General features: G+C 40.3%; 1 protein-coding gene across 6 annotated transcripts in view; it reads left to right on the top strand.

Annotated features, from left to right (window-relative positions):
• zbtb40 (zinc finger and BTB domain containing 40) overlaps positions 1 to 15,851 on the top strand; it is a 96,185-nt gene that overhangs the window by 70,597 nt on the left and 9,737 nt on the right. For 5 of the 6 annotated variants that reach the window (XM_048615292.1, XM_048615291.1, XM_020514560.2 and 2 more), the window contains 3 exons: positions 3,758 to 3,920; positions 5,769 to 5,855; positions 11,799 to 12,016. In XM_048615292.1, coding sequence (XP_048471249.1) covers positions 3,758 to 3,920; positions 5,769 to 5,855; positions 11,799 to 12,016 — 468 coding nt within the window. Of the gene's footprint in view, positions 1 to 3,757; positions 3,921 to 5,768; positions 5,856 to 11,798; positions 12,017 to 15,851 lie in introns of those variants that run through there. The other variant, XM_048615294.1, reaches the window with a different exon arrangement.

The following is a 15,851-nucleotide window of genomic DNA, read 5'->3' as shown; positions in this document are numbered from 1 at the left end:
ATGATGCTGCTTGGCCTGCTGTGTTCATCCAGCTCTACACCTTATCTCATGTCTTACTAACTTTGTTTAAATTTTTTGAGGAGGTGACGAAGATGATCATTGAGGATAGAGCAGTGGATGTTGTTTACGCGGATTTTACTAAGACTTTTGACAAGGTCCCTCATGGTAGGCTCATCCAGAAGATAAAGATGCATGGGATCCATGATGACTTGGCCGCGTGGATTCAGAATTGGCTTGCCCACGGAAGACAGGGTAGTGATGAAAAGGTGTTTTACAAGCTGAGGGTCCGTGACTAGTGTTTTTTCTTTCTGTTCATTTGTATGATGTGGGCGTTGCTGGCTGGCCAGTATTTCTTACCCATCCCTAGGTGCCCTTGAGAAGATGGTGGTGAGCTGCTGCCTTGAACTGCTGCAGTCCACCTGCTGTGGGTTGACCCACAATGCCATTAGGAAGGGAATTCCAGGATTTTGGCTCAGCAACAGCGAATGAACAGGGATACATTTTCCAAGTCAGAATGCTGAGTGGTTTGGAGCAGAACTTGACGGTGATGGTGCTCTCATAGGTCTACTGCCCTTGTACTTCTAAATGGAAGTGTTCATGCATTTGAAAGGTGCTGTCTGAGGATCATTGGTGAATTTCTGCAGTGCACCTTGCAGATAGTACACACTGCTGCTACTGAGCATCAGTGGTGGTGGGAGTGGATGCTTGTGGATGTAGTGCCAATCAAGTGGGCTGCTTTGTCCTGGACGGTGTCAAGCTTCTTGGGGCTGCACTCATCCAAGTGAGTGGGGAGTATTCCATCACACTCCTGACTTGTGCCTTGTAGATGGTGGACAGGCTTTGAGGAGTCAGGATGTGAGTTGCTCGTTGCAGTGTTCCTAGCTTCTGACCTGCTCTTGTAGCCACGGTGTTTACGTGGTGAGTCCAGTTGAGGTTCTGATCATTGATAACCCCCAGGATGTTGATAGTGGTGTTCCACAGGGATACGCACTACAACCTCTGCTGTTCGTGATTTATATAAATGACGAAGATGAAAATGTAGGTGGGTTAGTAAATTTGCAGACGACACAAAGATCAGTGAAGAAATGGTAGATAGAGTTTAATCTGTGTAAGTGTGAGGTGCTGCCGTTTTGGGAGATCAAATGTTAAGGAAATGTATACAGTTAATGTCAGGACTCCGAACAGTATTGATGTACAGAAGGATGTTGGCATTCAAGCCCATAGCTCCCTGAAATGCCCATGTAAGTAGATCGGGTGGTAAAGAATGCATAAGGTATGCTTGCCTTTATTGGTCTGGGAATTGAGTACAAGAGTCAGGATGTCATGTCACAGCTTTAAAAGACTTTGATTAGGCCATGTTTAGAATATTGCGTACAGTTTTGGTCACCATATTACATGAAGTATCTGGAGGCTTTGGAGAGGGTGCAGAAGAGGTTAACCAGGATACTGTCTGGATTAGAGGGTATGAACTATAAGAGGAACCTAGAAAAACCCAGATGTTTTCTCTTGAGCAGCATAGGCTGAGGGGAGACTTGATAGAAGTTTATAAAATTATGAGATGCATGGATCGAGTTGAGGGTCAGAATTTTTTTCTAGTGCTAAAGTGCCTAATATTAGGGGCATGCATTTAAGGTGAGAGGAGGAAAGTTCAATGGAGACGTGAGGGGCAGATTTTTTACACAGAGCTAGGAGTCTAGAATGCACTGCCAGGGTTGATGGTGGAGGCAGATATGATAAGGGCATTTAAGGGACTTTTAAATAAGCACATGAACATGCGAGGAATTGATGGATATGCATCAATGGCAGGCAGAAGCAATTAGTTTCGTTTGGCACAACGTGGTTGGCCAAAAGGCCCATTCCTGTGCTGTACAGTTCTATATTTTATGTTCTAACCCCTTCTGGGTACTAACGAAACAATTCTGACCTGTAATTTTCAAACCAAAACTCTTACACTGAGGTGATCTAATTCCTAACTCTTCTGAGTTTCAACCTACCTGATTTAAGATTTGAAGGGTCCACAGCGTACACGGTGTACAGTCCTGGCATCATGATGAATTTAAAGCCCCGTGGACTAAAGTAATACTGGCAGCGTGGGCACAAAATTAGCCAAAGCACTGGAAACCGTGAATGGTGCAATCGTTTCAGAAAGCAGGGAAATAGTTAGTGTTGTCCTCCACAGGTAATATAACTAAATGGTACAGTTCTAAAAGGCCTGCTGGACATACACTTGAAGTGTGTGAACATGAATCCTTGAAGTTATTGAGACTGTTAAGAAAAGCATATGAGATCCTTCGCTTTATTAATAAGAGGACAAGAGTACAAAAGTAAGAAAATAAAGGTAAACATTTATAGAACATTAAATAGGCCTCTGCTGAAGTATTATATTCTATTCTGGGTATTACATTTGTTCCAAAATAAACAGAAAATGCGGGAAAAACTCAGGTCTGGCATCATCTGTTGAGAAAGAAGCAGAGTTAACATTTTGAGTCCAAAGACGCCGCATTGAAATGGTTTTGTTTCCTTTCATTACATTTGTTACGGTCCTTTCAGGAATCATTTAAAGAAGAAATCCTAACACCCAGCAAGTAATTGACAGTACTGCTCCACAGCTTTTTAACAAAAACAGACTTCATACAATAAATATTAATTAAACAAACACCCCTGAAAACTTATTGATGAGTCAAGAAAGTATTATGTACAGACATACAAAATGGGAATCCGTCTGAACTGCATATGCATCATGCCTGCTCTGCTTGTGTTTTGAATTTCACATTTCTATTTGCCCAAAATAACCTTGATTCTCTTAGCTAAGAAGAAACTCTCGATCTCTGCCTTTAGTGATTCAGTAACCCCACTTCCACCACCTTCCAAGGCAGAATGTTCCAAAGTTTCTCAATACTCAGAAAACATTTCTCCTCGTCACTGTCATAATGGTACAACTCCTCAGTTTAAAACAGTACTCCTTTATTTTGGATTGACCCACAAGAGGGAAGATCCTTTCCATTACTATGCATGATCTTATGCACTTTAATCAGGTAACCCCTCACTCTTACAAATTTCAGCAGAAGCAAGCAGGTATAACCTGTCCTTAGAAGACACCAATAGAGTTACTGTGATCTGGAAGGCATTGACTGAAAAGATTATCAAAACAAATGCAACATTAACACTTGAGGGAATCTGATAAATACTATAAGGACAAATGAGTAGAACTAATTGTATAGCTCAACTAACAGACTGTACTAAGGGCCAAACAACTATCACTTGTGCCGAATGAGCCTATGTTTCTATTATAATTCACTATCCTATAAAAGTGTTATCTTAATGTAGGCTTGAGATCTTGTTGTTGCATGATTCATTCTTTAGCTCTTAATCAAATTTATTTACAAACAAGATAGGTTTTTGAACTAAAAACAGAAATTTCCGGAAAGACTCCAAGTCTGGCAGCATCTGTGGAGAGAAAGCAGTGTTAATGATTCAGGTCCGGTGACCCTTCAGAACTGGAGTTGAAACGTTAACTCTGCTTTCTGTCCACAATGCTGCCAGACCTGAGTTTTCCAGCAATTTATGATTTTGTTTCTGATTTCCAGCATCCATAGTTCTTTGTTTTATTTTTATATATAAGTTTTTGAATAACTAACCAGGTAAGTTTAAATAAAAGACAGTGTTGAGGAGAGGTTAAGTGAGCTGGAGTCTCAGATGGCCAGCCAGCCTGCCCCCAGCCTTCCCTAATACACACCTTCTGTAATACCTTTTGCAGCAACTTTCTGGGCTGTGGTATCATAATCGTACCCACCACCCTGACATCTTTGCAGCACAGAATCACCGCTCTCCAAAGTTTGCCACTTTGTTGTGCTCAGCATGTGAAAAGTCCTTTGGAAGCACAGCGTCTCTGAATAAACACATGAGGTCTGACCATTCAGGTAATATCTCTTTTTCGTAATTTAATTCCTCACTTGATTGTAGTGGTGTTGGGCTTCGCAGAACAGGAAAGACTGACTTCATACATGTAAAATCTGACACAATTCTAAAGAATGTGCAGGAATAGAAGGGCATGAAGGTGCATGTGCACGGATCTTTGAAGGTAACAGGCAATGTTGAGACAATGGTCAGTAAAGTGTATGTGATCTTGGACTTCATAAAGCGGGACATTGTGTACAAAACCAAGAACACTGTGCTGAACCTTTTATTAAGCTCTGGTCAGGCTCGAACTAGCATTTTTCAATCAGATTTCGTGCCTTACTTTACGAAAGGAGTGAATGTTCTTAAGAGAATGCAGAAGACTTTTGATAAAATGGTTCCAGAGATGGGGGATTTTAGTAGTAAGGTTAAGTTGGAAAGACTGGGGTTGTTGTCCTTTGAGCAAAGGAGATTGAAGGAAGAATTAATAGAGACGTACATGATTATGGCAGGTTTAGATAAAGTAACATTTGAGTTATTTGAGAGGGAATATGACGAAGTTTTTTTATGCAGTGTATGGTTATGACTGAGTTTCCACCAAAGCTACCGATTCTTACTCGCTCCTCTACAGGTAATGAATTTGAATGGTGGAAGTAGAAATAATGAATAACTTCAAAAGGAACTTGTATTGGCACTTGATAAAACTAAACTTGCAAGGCCATGGGGATCAAGCAAGGATAGCTTCACAGAATGTGATCATGAATTTGATGAGCTGAATGGCCTCTTGTATTGTAAATGTTTCTTTGATTCTATGTTCGGGGTGTTCACTTAAAACAGTGGTGGGTGTGGTGGTGATCAGTTACAAAGCAAGCTGGATAAGTTGCTTCAAAATTGTTCATGCTTTGGCTAAAGACGAATCATAAATATCAAGTTGCAGCCACAGTATCCTCCTGTTTGAATAACTTATGTTCACACTGCATAGAATTACAAGTGAACAGTGCCAATTCATGAGTTAGTATGGGGGCTGTACCCGCCTTGGAGTAAGAAGTGAGAGTTAACTCAGAGGAGGAACAACATTCTTTCTATTGGTCTCCTTTGAATTTAGTATCAAATCCAAGTACGATATTTTAGTTTGAAGCCATTTTTTTCCCCAGAACTAGATTTTAAAATAATTCTGTCAAAAGCAGTATACTCTTGGATGTAATCTACAGTACATTAAATTTATTATCAAATTTAGATTGTTTCCTGCTGTTCTAGGTTTAGCTGTTCTAATCTTACTACTGGGTCTCTTTCATCACGAAAAGAGTGCAGTTATCTCTTCCAAGGCAAGAATTGTCAGTTTGTAAACAATCTGTATATCTTTTAATTAATTAATGGGATGTGTCTGTCACTGGCTAGGCCTGCATTAGTTACACATCCCAAATTGTCCTGGAGATGGTGATGCTAAGCTGCTCAAGCGAGGCATATTGTGCGAATTGAAATATAAATTGTCTTCCATTTTGAATAATACACACGTGCTTGATGTGTATACATAGATGCAATTGTTCTTAATATTATGTTCCAGTTTCAGAATGCCATTGAAATGAATCTTAACCTAATTCTGGCCCTGCATTGAATGTATCCCACCGTACCTTGTTCAGCAATTTCTGCCATGTTGGACAAGAGTATTTATTCGGTCCACATCAGTTGTTGTATTGTGTATAATTTTCTTGTTTAGAGTGTGGCACATATTTCATTGTAGTTCCACTAATACACTAAGCAATCTATAATTTTCCAACCATTAAATAGCAGATCACAGACTGTTGTGACTGACATTTAATTCTAGCACTATCACTTTTCTCTGATGAATTATTGCACCTTTATTCTCTCAGATATCAAGATGCTGGAGTGCGAGAACTGTAAAGACACTTTTGCCACACAAGCATTGTTGCACATACACGTGAAGTCCAAACATTCAGGTATGTAGTGACAACCTGGGTAGCATCAACTCGTTTAAATTCCACAAGTTCCCTGATGATGGATTTTCAGATGTTTGAGTGAATATTCTGTCTGTCAAGATGTTAGATTTTACTTATTCGGGCCCCCTGTATTGGCCCTACCCCTGGACCGAGAGGCCTGGGTTCAAGTCTCACTTGCTCCAGAGGTGTGTCTCTGAACAGGTTGCCTAGGAAAAAATAGGTCAACGTATTCAGACACACCTCTGAAGCAGGTGGGACTTGAACCTGGTCTTTAGATATAGGTACACTACCATTTCACCACAAGAGCACCTCTAAAAGATTATAGAAAGGCCTGGTCACACCACGTTTGCAGCACTCCAAGCAGCTCTGGTCACCACATCATAGACACTCTTGCAGGGTGTGTAGCATAGATATTTTTAATCAACCTGTTCAAACTTGTTATGACACACACCTCTGGACCCGGTGGGAGTGGAACCCTGGTCTTCTGGTCCGGAAGTGGTAACACTACCACCGCACCACAAGAGTTCTCAGGGTCAGTCAAGCTGTTGCTGCATTGCATCTTGATATTTTAACCTGACACTTTATATTTCATATACAATTGAACTGCAACTATCTAAAGAACTGAAAGTATCTTTTTCTTGATCACTGAACCTACATCTGTGCTCTAATACAGTTTTAGATTTTTGTAAAATCTGATTTGTAGGTCACAGCTTTCTATTTGTTCATTTATTTTTTGATCCGGATAACAAAGCTTGCAATTTTCAGTCAGTCAGTCTGAATGTACAGTGGATGTACTCTTGTATTAAAAAGCCAATATATTATTCAGCCAATATACTGGGATAAACTGTTCCTTGTTTAATACAAATAAGGATTGATAGGGCTAAGGGAATGTTGCACAGTAGGACCTGAATGTTTGTTTTTGTAAAGAAATTTCAATAAGTTAAAGAGCAAGGATGCTTCACAATTAGGAAAGGTATGTTGGCCTTTATTTCAAAGAGATTGAAATATGACAATAAATGTCCTGTCGGAAATGGCATAGATGAGACCACAGGGAGATTTGTTACAATCTTGGTCTCTGCCTAAGAAAGGATATACTAATCATGGAGAGGACGTAATGAAGAGTTACTAAACTAATTGCTAGGATGAGGAAACTGTCCTGTAGGGTGAATTTGAGTAGACTTTGCCTATATTTAACAAAATTCAAAACTGGTTATATTAGCATGTACCATTTTTAGGAAAAGGGATATAATATTTCCCCTGGCTGGCAAGTCCAGATTGGGGCACAGAGCAACATGTTAACCAATTACAGTTGAGATGAGAATTGCTTTTCAAGAAGAATTATGAATCTTTGGAAATCTGTACCTAGAGAACTCAAGATGCTCAGTTATGTTCAAGATAGAGATTATTGTAGCTGTCAAAGGTGATTAATGTTTTCAGGGGCAGTCTCTCCTCCCTCCCCCAAAAGCTTCATTACAAGAAACTGTTTGATAAGAACAGATGGATTCTTTTAAAACTGTAGACTGAAGATTAGAGATAACAAGATGTAGAGCTGGATGAACACAGCAGGCGAAGCAGCATCAGAGGAGCAGGAAGGCTGACGTTTCGGGCCCAGACCCTTCTTCAGAAAAGGCTCCTCTGATGCTGCTTGGCCTGCTGTGTTCATCCAGCTCTACACCTTGTTATCTCAGATTCTCCAGCATCTGCAGTTCCTACTATCTCTGAAACTAGACTGAAGATTAATTGGTATTTGAACGTGTTCCACATGAATCTTTGATCTAAGAAAACATCACGAAGCTTAGTATTAGAAAAATAATCCTTGATGACCTAGCATGTTCTTGTTCCAGAATATGGCATGACATAAATCTGCATGTCTATGTTCATGGCAACTATGATCCGAAGTTCTGCAGGCGATGTATGCATGTTGAACTTAAATGAGCAAAAATTTGATAATTATTCCATCTTGCAAGGACAATATTCCCTATTCTGCTCCTAGCGATTTATTTGGATCCCTGTTTAAAGAATTAATTATGTCAACATTATTTCTTTTATTTTTTTTTATATATCCATGATGTGTTGGGGAGGGTTTGCTAAAAATTCTCATCTCTCTTGACATTTGGTAATTTAAAATCTTGCCCTCCAGCTTTGTGCTCAGAATAGTTGTATATATCCAAATTGTTTATGTCCAAATTAGACTAATGTGCCAACTTGTTGCAGTTGCAGCACATGACGAAGTATGTGGTAAATAGTGAGTGCAGTGTGATGTAGAACTAAATAAACCTACAACTAGTGGATCAGATCAAAGCTCTGCTGTGCTGCCACATTCAATGATGGACATTGAAGCAAATGACCGGAGGAGGAAGGGCAACAAATATCTCCCTCCTTGTGGCAGAGGCCAATACGAGTGCAGAAGACTATGCCAAAACATTTAGCAACCATCTTCTGCCAACAGTAACCATTAATATGAACCTCGGTTTCCTAAGGTGCTCACTGTCACAGAATTTTTTTTTTAATTAGGCCATGTAGCTAACCATGTAAAGCTGCTGGTGAGCTACCTTCTTGAACTGTTGCAGTCTGTGCTTTCGGGACACGCATGGTACAGAGGAAGGGAGTTCCAGGATTTTGACACAACGTAGTTCTAAGTCAGGTTGATGTGTGGCTAGGAGGGTAGGTTGCAGGTTGGCATATACCTATGCATCTGCTGCCCTTGCTAGATGGAAGAGGTCACTGGTTTAGAAGATGCTGTCAAAGGAGCTTGGCTGATTTGTTTCAGTGCCTCTTCTAGAGGTACATACTGCTGGCACTCTGTGGGGTGGAGGAAGTAAATGTTGAATGTAGTGGCTGGTGTGTCAGTCAAGAAGGATACTTTATCCTGGTTAATAATGAGTTTGAGTAATGTTGGAGCCGCACTCACCAAGCAAGTGGGGAGTATTCAGTCACACTCCTGACTTGAGTCCTGTAGGTGATAGACAGTCTTTGGGAATCAGTAAGTAAGTTACTTACTGCAGTGTTCCTAAACTCATACCTACTCTTGTAGCTATAGTTCTGTTTCTGGATTCCAATAAACCAAGGATGTTGATGGCTGTGGGTTTAGCAACAAAAAAGTAATTGAATGACAAGGGAAATGGCTGAGTTCTTGCTTGTTTGAGATAATCATTGACCGGCACATGGCACTAGCGTTACTTGCTAATCTTCTGCCACCTCAGCTGGTTTATCCTGCAAGATGCCCTGCAGCATCTCGCCAAGCCTCCTTCAACAGCACTTTCAAAACCAGCAATCTGTACCAACTTGAAGAACATGATCTATATACAATCTTTTCACCCGTCACAGTTCGCTCACTGGTTGCAATTTTTTAATCATTTAACAAGAGCATGTATTGGATATTCTAGAGTCTACAGTGGTGACTGTAGTTGCTAAGGAAATGCAAATATTGGGGGGAAAAAAAGAGACAAAAGGCCGGGCTTGTTGCATTATAACAAGTAATTGGTGTGTTTTGATGGGAATGGAGTACAGTGGATAGAGAGTTTCCAGTGCCTGACGTTCTGGCACAAGGGACCAAGGATCTGAGATTAAATACTTGAAATTAGTGTAGGGAAAAAGAGAAATGTTTTCATACAGGCTTCAGACACTTAAATGTATAATAATTGAAACAAATATAATATCAAACCAGAATATGTTACATTCTTAAAGAGAAGGAGCAAAAAAGAATATGATGACAGCAGGCAAATGAGATTAGGCATACTGTTTGTGTGAAAGAAAAATGCAAGTACCAACAAGCTTGGGACAAGTGGTTTTTTCTCATACAAACAGACGAATTAGGAGTAGGAATCATGTCTAACACTTGTCTGTCGCTCTGCAAATCTTACCTTCCGACATTGTGAAGTCAAAGTTCAAGGTAGGAGCTGCATCTGAAGCTTAGTTGGTAGTTGTGGATGTGAAAAGATCTCAACTTCGAGATTCATGGTTCTTGCAGAAAATTGTTGAAATTCCATATGGATCAGATTCGTTGCTAGTGCATTGGCATTGGCATTGGCATTTGAGGTATTCAAAAAAGTTGACTGTGATAGCTACACCTTGAGTTTCACTTGATTTACTTTTCAGACTTCCTCTTTTATTCAGTTGCTTTCCAGCAAATATGAGGTTTCCAGTTTATCATGAAAAGTCCCAGTGGTGTCAGTGCATATTATGCCAGTCAGTGTAAACTTGCAGGAATATTTGTAATAATTACAGTCGCATATTCAAGGAGTGAGCAGTAATATTAGGTGGCTCTGGAAGTCAATTTCCACACAATTTTCTTTCTGCAGACACCCTGTTCCTACTCCAAGTATTGTTTCTGGTCTACTGCTGCTTGGTGTTACTTCAAAATGAAAGACATGTGACATAGAATCATAGAATCCCTATAGTGCAGAAACAGGCCATTTGGCCCATCAAGTCCACACCAATCAACTGAAGAGCATCCCACTCAAACCTACCCCTCCATCCTATCCTTGTAACCCTGTATTTCCCATAGCTAATCCGCTTAACCTGCATATCCCTGGACATTATGGGCAATTTAGCATGGCCAATCTACCTAACCTGCGCATCTTTGGACTATGAGAGGAAACCGGAGCACCCGGAGGAAACTCGTTCTGACCCGGGGAGAATGTGCAAACTCCACAGTCAGTTGCCTGAGGCTCTAATTGAACCCAGCAATGCTAACCAGTGAGCCACCTGTTGGAGTGTTTGTATTCCTTTCCACATTGTGTTTCTGAAAGATCTTTGTTAGGAGCTGGTTAGGAGCAAAAACCATATTCCGTAGTAGTGCGTAATTCAAGTGCAGTAACTAGACATTTCAAATATTAAAGACAGCCAAGCCTGCAGGATGTGATCGAACATTTCTCAATTGGCAATTTTCTCCATGGTTGCTTTCAAGTCCTGAATATGTCTGATTCCAGAATTGTTATTTAATATGAGCTTAACAGTAATATTAACTCTAAACAATCTATGAAGCCTAATTCATACTAATCAATGCAGTGTGTGTTCTTTGATAATAAGAATGTGTTTGAATATTGTACAGTTCTTAACTGATTGAGTATGCTTGTTAGAACCTTCAATCAAGGAAAACAAACATTTTAGAAAAAACAAAATTGCTGGAAATATTTAGATCAGAGAGCAGAACCAATGAAAGATAGCAGGGCTGATAAGGTGGCTAAGAAGGCTTGTAGGATTCTCCTTTTATTAGCTGAGGCATAGAGACGGCAAGATTACGCTAAAACGTCACCTACAGTATTTTGTATGGCTCTGATTCCTGAATTACGGGAAGGGTCTGATCATAGCAGCAAGAGTTCAGTGAAGGTTTACCAGAATGTTACCAGTCTGAAGATTTCAGCTATGAATGAAGATAGACTGGAGTTCTTTCCTTTGGAGGCTGAGGAAAGATTTAATTGAGGTGAATAAAGTAATGAGTTGACACACACAGTCTCATATAACCTATTACTCTTAGAGAAATCAATAACCAGGAGCAACATATTTAGAAGAAATACCTGGACATGTATTTTGAAGTAAGGTAGGTAGCTGACAGGGCTACAGACGCTGAGCTGGAAAATGGGTTAGGCTGGAGAGCTGTTTGCCAGCTGACAAAGACATGATGGGGTCAAAGATGACTTTTCCAATACACGCACTATTTTAATTTTGTATTAGCAAGGCTGTTGTTTGGAACATGCAACTTTGAAAGAAGTATATACTTTGCCAATTCTATTTTGTGTGGTTAAGCATGTGTGGTTAGATCATGAATTCACTAACTCTGTTTTGCAGTATACTGTTATATTTCACTCTTTGCTGTAATACGGTCATGTTTCTTTTCAGAGAAGCTTTTAACAAATAGGATTTAATTCCCTAAATATCACTTCATATTGACTTACGAACTACATTTCATCAGATTTGCAATATGTCCATTTTTTTCATCAGGAATCCACCCATTTAAATGTTCGTACTGCTCATCAACATTCCGATTCCCTGGAGCATTGCATCATCATTTAAGCACAGAACACCTAACTCAGCAAACCAGCAGTTTTGTTTGTGGAGATTGTGCCCAGCTGTTCAACTCACAGCAGGATTTAGAAGAACATCAGAGGAGCAAGCATGCTGGAATCCTGTTTGCTCATGTGCAGGAAGCAGCTGAAATGGTAAATATTCAGTCAGTCATTGGAACTGGCAAAACACTCTTGGGTGTTGAAGTGTTAAATGCATATGTCTCCTAAATAGCTGCTGTACTGAGTTCTTGTTATGTGAACTAATGCCTTCCTTCCCACTGCTATACCAGATATTTGTTTCAGCTACTTTCTCCTTCTTCTCTGGGGTGTAGTTATGCCCTAATGACATTGGTGATGGTCTTGTGGTATTATCACCAAACTGTTAATCCAGAGACCAAGGTAATGTTCTGGGGGCCTGGATTCGCATCCCGCCATGGCAGATGGTGGAAATTAAATTTAATTTTAAAAAATCTGGACTTAAGGGTCTAACGATGACTGTGAAACCATTGTCAATTGTCAGGAAAATCCCATCTGGTTCACTAATGTCCTTTAGGGAAGGGAACTGCATCTTTACTACATGTGACTCCAGACCCACAGTAATGTGGTTGACTCTCTGGGCAACTAGTGATAGGTAATAAATGCTGGCCTAGCTGGTGATGTCCTCATCCTGTGAATGAATAATATAAAAAAAAAGTGCCTTCAGAAATCAGCTCTGTTACAGGGGCATAGTGGTAATGTGACTGGGCCAGAGTAATCCAGAGGCCCAGGCTAATGTTCTGGGGACATTTGAATCCCACTATGGCAGATGGTAAAATTTGAATTCAATAAACAAAAAAAAATCTGGAATCAAAAGCTAGCGTAGTTGTGATCATGTAACTACCATTGATAATTGTAAAAATTATCCTGGTTCACTAATGTCGTTTAGGAAAGGCTATCTGCAATCTTTACCTAGAGGCAGTTTTAATAAATGGTCTGAGTAAAAGATCCCCTGGAAAATAGTGACCATTGCATGGTAAAATTTAGCACTCAATTTGAGACGGAGAAACTTGAGTCAGAAACAGCTGTGCCAGACTTAAATAATGAGAGAAGAGCTAGCTGGCCTGGTTGAGGAAGGAATTTAGCAATTTAAAAAATGAGGCAACCTTATTGAAACTTACAAGAGTATTAGGAGACTTGACAGGGCAACTGGGGAAAGGTTGCTTCCCCTTGTGGGATAGTCTAGGCCTAGGGGGCGTAATCTCAGAGTAAGAGATCACCCAACTGAGACAGAGGTAAGAGGAATTTCTTCTTTCAGAGGGTAGTGAATCTGTAGAATTCTTTACTGCAGAGGCTGTATCATTAAGTATATTCAGGGTTGAGATAGTTTTTTAATCAGTAAGGAATCAAAAGTTGTGGAGAAAAGGCAGGAAAGTGGAGTTAAGGATTATCAGATCAGTACAACCATTGAATAGTAGAGCAGACTCAATAGGCTGAATGGCCTACCTCTGCTCCTGTGTCTTATGGTCTTGTTTGGCCGACATGTGATTCCAGATCCACAGCAGAATGGGCAATAAGTACTGACCTAACCAGTGACGCCCAAATCCCTTGAAAGTTGTTTTCCAAAAATCTTTGTCTTGCATACTCTTGAATTCTATTGATGTTTTGTGTGTGCTGTATTCAATGGATCCTAAATGAATTACTGATTTCTCTATGAAAGGCTTGAGCCAAGTTATTACTAAAGGTGCAGTCCATGTAATAATGGCTATTTGATAAATTTTATATATTGCAATAATCCTACAGTCTTTGGAAACATGCATTGATAGAACCATGCAGCACAGAAGTAGTCCTTTCAGCCCATCCTCTCTGTCTATTCTTAAAAGAGCAATGCAATGCTTTATATTTGCACTTGTGTAAGTATCACTGCTAAAGCCAGCATTTATTACTCCTCCCTAAGTAAGACTTTTTTTTAATTCATTGATGGAATAAGATCAGCTGGCTGGGTCATTGCCGTGGTTCTGGAATCACATGTGGGCCAGACTAGTTAAGAATGCCAGTTTCCTTTGCTAAAGGAGATTGGTGAACCAGATGGAATTTTCTGACAATTGGCAATGTCTGATGGCGTGGATTGACACATGGAAGTATGATATTATTGCCATCACAGAAATAAGGTTGAGGAAAGGGCTGGACTAGCAACTCAGCATTCCAGGATATCGGATCTTTATATAGGATCTTTAGGTAAGACAGAGGAGGGTGTAAAAAGAGTTGTGGTGTAGCGCCATGAATTAAGGAGTCAATTACTGCAGTAAGTAGAGATGATATCTTGGAAGGGTCCTCAACTGAGGCTTTATGGGTACAATTTAGGAATGTTAAGGGGGCAGCTACTTTACTGAGAGTGTATTATAGGCCCAAAGGGCCAGCGGAAAATAGGGGAACAAATTATGTAGACAGTTCACAGATGTGTGTAAGAGTATTAATCAGGTAATTATACCAGGGCATGTCAAGGTTCCCAACATAAATTGGATAGTCATAGTGTTAAGGGTTTAGAGGGGGTGGATTTCTTTAAATGTTTCCAGTGCAGTGCTGGATCTGGTTCTTGGGAAAGAAGCTGAACAACTGTTTGATGTGGCAGTGAGGGAACATTTATGTGATAATGACCACCACATAGTATGGTTCAGATTTTTTCTGGACAAGGGGAAAAGGTGGCCTGATAAAGACGGCCCATTTTGGGGGAAGGCAGGTTTTATTAAGATAAAGCAGAATCTGGCCACAGTAGACTGGGGACAGCTCCTTGTGGGTAAGTCTATAGCGGAACAATGGGGGGCATTCAAGAAGGAGTTGGCGAGAGTACAGGTCCAACATGTACCCTTTAGAAGGAAATATAGGAGCAATAAGTTCAGAGAACCCTGGATGTCTGGGACAATTCGGGACTGGATAAAGAAGAGGAGTAAGGCTTTTAGCAAGTCCAAAGGGAGCAATTTAGCTGTGACCCTGGAGAAACACAGGAGGGAACTTAAGAAAGCAATCAGAAGAGCAAAAAGGAGGCATGAGAAAGGACTTGCAGATGGGATTAGGGAGAATCTTAAGATATTTTATAAATACATTTAAAGGGATGAGGTTGACCAAGGAGACAACCCGTGTCTGAAGCTGCAGGATATTGGAAGGGCATTGAATGAATACTTCTCTTCAGTCTTTACCTTGGAAAAGGAGAACGTAGGTACGGCATTCAGGAAAAAGGACTGTGAGGAACTTGCAGTTTGATACAGGAAATGGGGAGGTATTGGAGGTTCTGTCAGGTTTAAAACCGATAAATCCCCTGGCTTGGATGAATTATATCCCAGGTCGCTGTGGGAGGTGAGGCAGGAAATTGCAGGGGCTCTGACACAAATTTTTAATTCCTCTCTGGCCATAGGGGAAGTGCCAGAGCTCTGGAGAATGGCTAATGTGGTTCCATTTTTCAAGCGGGGTGGTAGAGATGAACCAGGAAATTACAGCCTAGTGAGTCTTGTGTCAGTGGTAGAAAAATTATTGGAGAAAATTCTGAAGGAGCGAATTAATACCCACTTGGAAAGTTATGGGTTAATTAGGGATAGTCAGCGTGGCTTTGTCAGAGGGAGGTCATCCCTAACAAATTTGTTAGAATTTTTTGAAAATGTGATCAAGTATGTGAATGAGGGAAGTTCAGTTGATGTAGTCTATATGGATTTTAGCAAGGTTTTTGACAAGGTCCCATATGGGAAAACTGATTGAGAAGGTTAAAGCACTTGGAATTGATGGAAACTTGGCGAGATGGATCAGAAATTAGCATAATAATAGTACACCAAGGTTACTGGTGGAAGGCTGTTTGTGATTGGAGGCCGGAGTCCAGTGGTGGACCACAAGAATCAGTACTTGGGACCCTTATTGTTTATCATATACATAAATGATATCGATGAAAATGTGGGGAGGAATGTTAAGCAAATTTGCTGATGACAGCAAGATTAGTAGAGTGGTTAATAATGTACAAAAACAA

The sequence above is a fragment of the Rhincodon typus genome, chromosome 31 (genome assembly GCF_021869965.1).
Source record: "Rhincodon typus isolate 14 chromosome 31, sRhiTyp1.1, whole genome shotgun sequence".
NCBI lineage: Eukaryota > Metazoa > Chordata > Chondrichthyes > Orectolobiformes > Rhincodontidae > Rhincodon > Rhincodon typus.
Note: the sequence above shows the minus strand (reverse complement) of the source record. Positions and strands in the feature narration are given on the sequence as shown.